Genomic DNA, 1,799 nt, shown 5'->3' on the forward strand with positions numbered 1-1,799 from the left:
TCATCTTTATGATTCACATCAATGGCTCCAGAAGCCATTACGCGGACAGGATTCGTCCCTGCAAACAGCCTCATGAGATCAAAGAAGTGGCAGCATTTCTCTACCAGGGTACCCCCAGTGTTACAGTTGAATCGGTTCCAATTGTTGACCTATAAAAAACTTTCAATTCAGAACAACATTCACTGCACAGACTGCCTGGAATTGTGGTTTAATCTACCTTAACTAGAAATGGGAACCGATGTTCCCGGATAGCCACCATCTTGACTCGTCCTAAATTTCCACCCTTCACTATATCTATCAGTTTAGCCACAGGTGGCATATATCTATACTCTAGCCCAACTTGTAATAGTATATCCGGCCTCATTTTAGCAGCTTCTACGACCTGTAATCAAAATTTGAGGTTGCCACACAATCAGACACTAAAACTGACAAGCGTAAGTATAAGAACCTATCTTATGTAACATTAAGAAGCTGAATTAAACTATTACATGATAAGTGATGACATATTTACCATAGGCCACTTTTTGGTACGGATTAAAATTTTGATCTTAATCTAAGCCAAAGTCAATAATTAATTTTAACCGGGATTCACAACTTTTCAACCACACATTTTACCTACTTATATCAAAATCTACTAAAAATCTGATTTTAATTCCCACAAAACGGGGTAGATCCATTGAGTATGCATTGTAGAACACAAATGATCATTATGAGGGATTTTCATAAGGTTGTGTTTTTTTATAATAATCGAACTCTAGGATTTTTATAGTCTGGAAGAAATACTCAGAAAATACGATATTTTGAACAAACCTTTCTGCAATCTGCAACTGTTGTACACAGAGGTTTCTCCACCAAAACATGATGAGACTTTGGGTGACTGATGATATCCATTAAGATTTCGCAGTGAGTCATGTTTGGACTTGAAACAACCAATACATCACAAAGCCCACTATCCAGCATCTCCTTGTGCCCAGAAAAAACCTTCAAAAATTTTCCAAACATGTAAATTTTTCTATACCATAAAAGATTATGCCACTTTGTCAGAAAGATTTTGACAGGTGCAATAACAGAAGTATAGGTGGCGTCAACTGATAGTGATTTAAATATTTCAATGATAGATATAAGCCTTTCTGTCAACTTATCTGATATCGTAGCATGATTGTACCATAAATTGAACAAGTTTTAGCTCATTGAAAAGTGAATTTTTTTTCCCATGTTCTTTTGTACCTTAAGAGGCCAATTGAATGATTTTGCCAGATTCTTGGCTTGTTCTTGGGAAGGCAAATGGGGATCAGCTACGGCGACCACAGCTACACCTTCAGTCCTCATATGGTAGAGATTGATGACATGCTCTCTTCCCATCATCCCAACACCGATGATTCCATACTTGACAATATCAGCCATTAGATTGATCAGAGTAGAGAAGAGTTAATGGTTATACACTGTATAGCCGGTTATGATGATAATGATAATGAAGCAAAGTTGGAAATTCAATTTAAAACACTCATTACATTGTATAATTCACTGCAAAATGGCATCTTTTGGACTATGAATATTCAACTACCCAAATATTGCAATCTGTCTCTTATTTTCAGTATTTTAATTTCTGAAATGTATCTAGACAGGTTTTGCGTGTTTGTGAAGACAGAAGAAGATAAAAAGAAGAAACGAAACATGAAGTTTATCTACATGCACCATATTAGTCAATTCAACCCGATTGAGTCGAGGGCCCCACTTGTTTACCATGATGTTGCCAATAATTAAGGTGAATTGCACATAACTATTTCCATGAAAATTGT

The 1,799-nt window shown here is 36.2% G+C and overlaps 1 protein-coding gene across 1 annotated transcript; it reads right to left on the reverse strand.

The window, feature by feature from the left end:
- Positions 1–2: 2 nt before the first annotated feature.
- LOC111393128 (inositol 2-dehydrogenase/D-chiro-inositol 3-dehydrogenase) lies at positions 3–1,569 on the reverse strand (the record flags this gene model as incomplete). The annotated part of the gene is made up of 4 exons (XM_023018522.1): positions 1,228–1,569; positions 811–981; positions 218–382; positions 3–149 (listed from the first exon to the last, which is right to left on the reverse strand). Coding segments are annotated over exons 1-4 (660 nt in total), but the record flags the coding sequence as incomplete, so codon positions are not given.
- Between the last annotated feature and the right edge of the window lie 230 nt (positions 1,570–1,799).

Source organism: Olea europaea, chromosome 4 (genome assembly GCF_002742605.1).
Source record: "Olea europaea var. sylvestris chromosome 4, O_europaea_v1, whole genome shotgun sequence".
NCBI classification, from domain to species: domain Eukaryota; kingdom Viridiplantae; phylum Streptophyta; class Magnoliopsida; order Lamiales; family Oleaceae; genus Olea; species Olea europaea.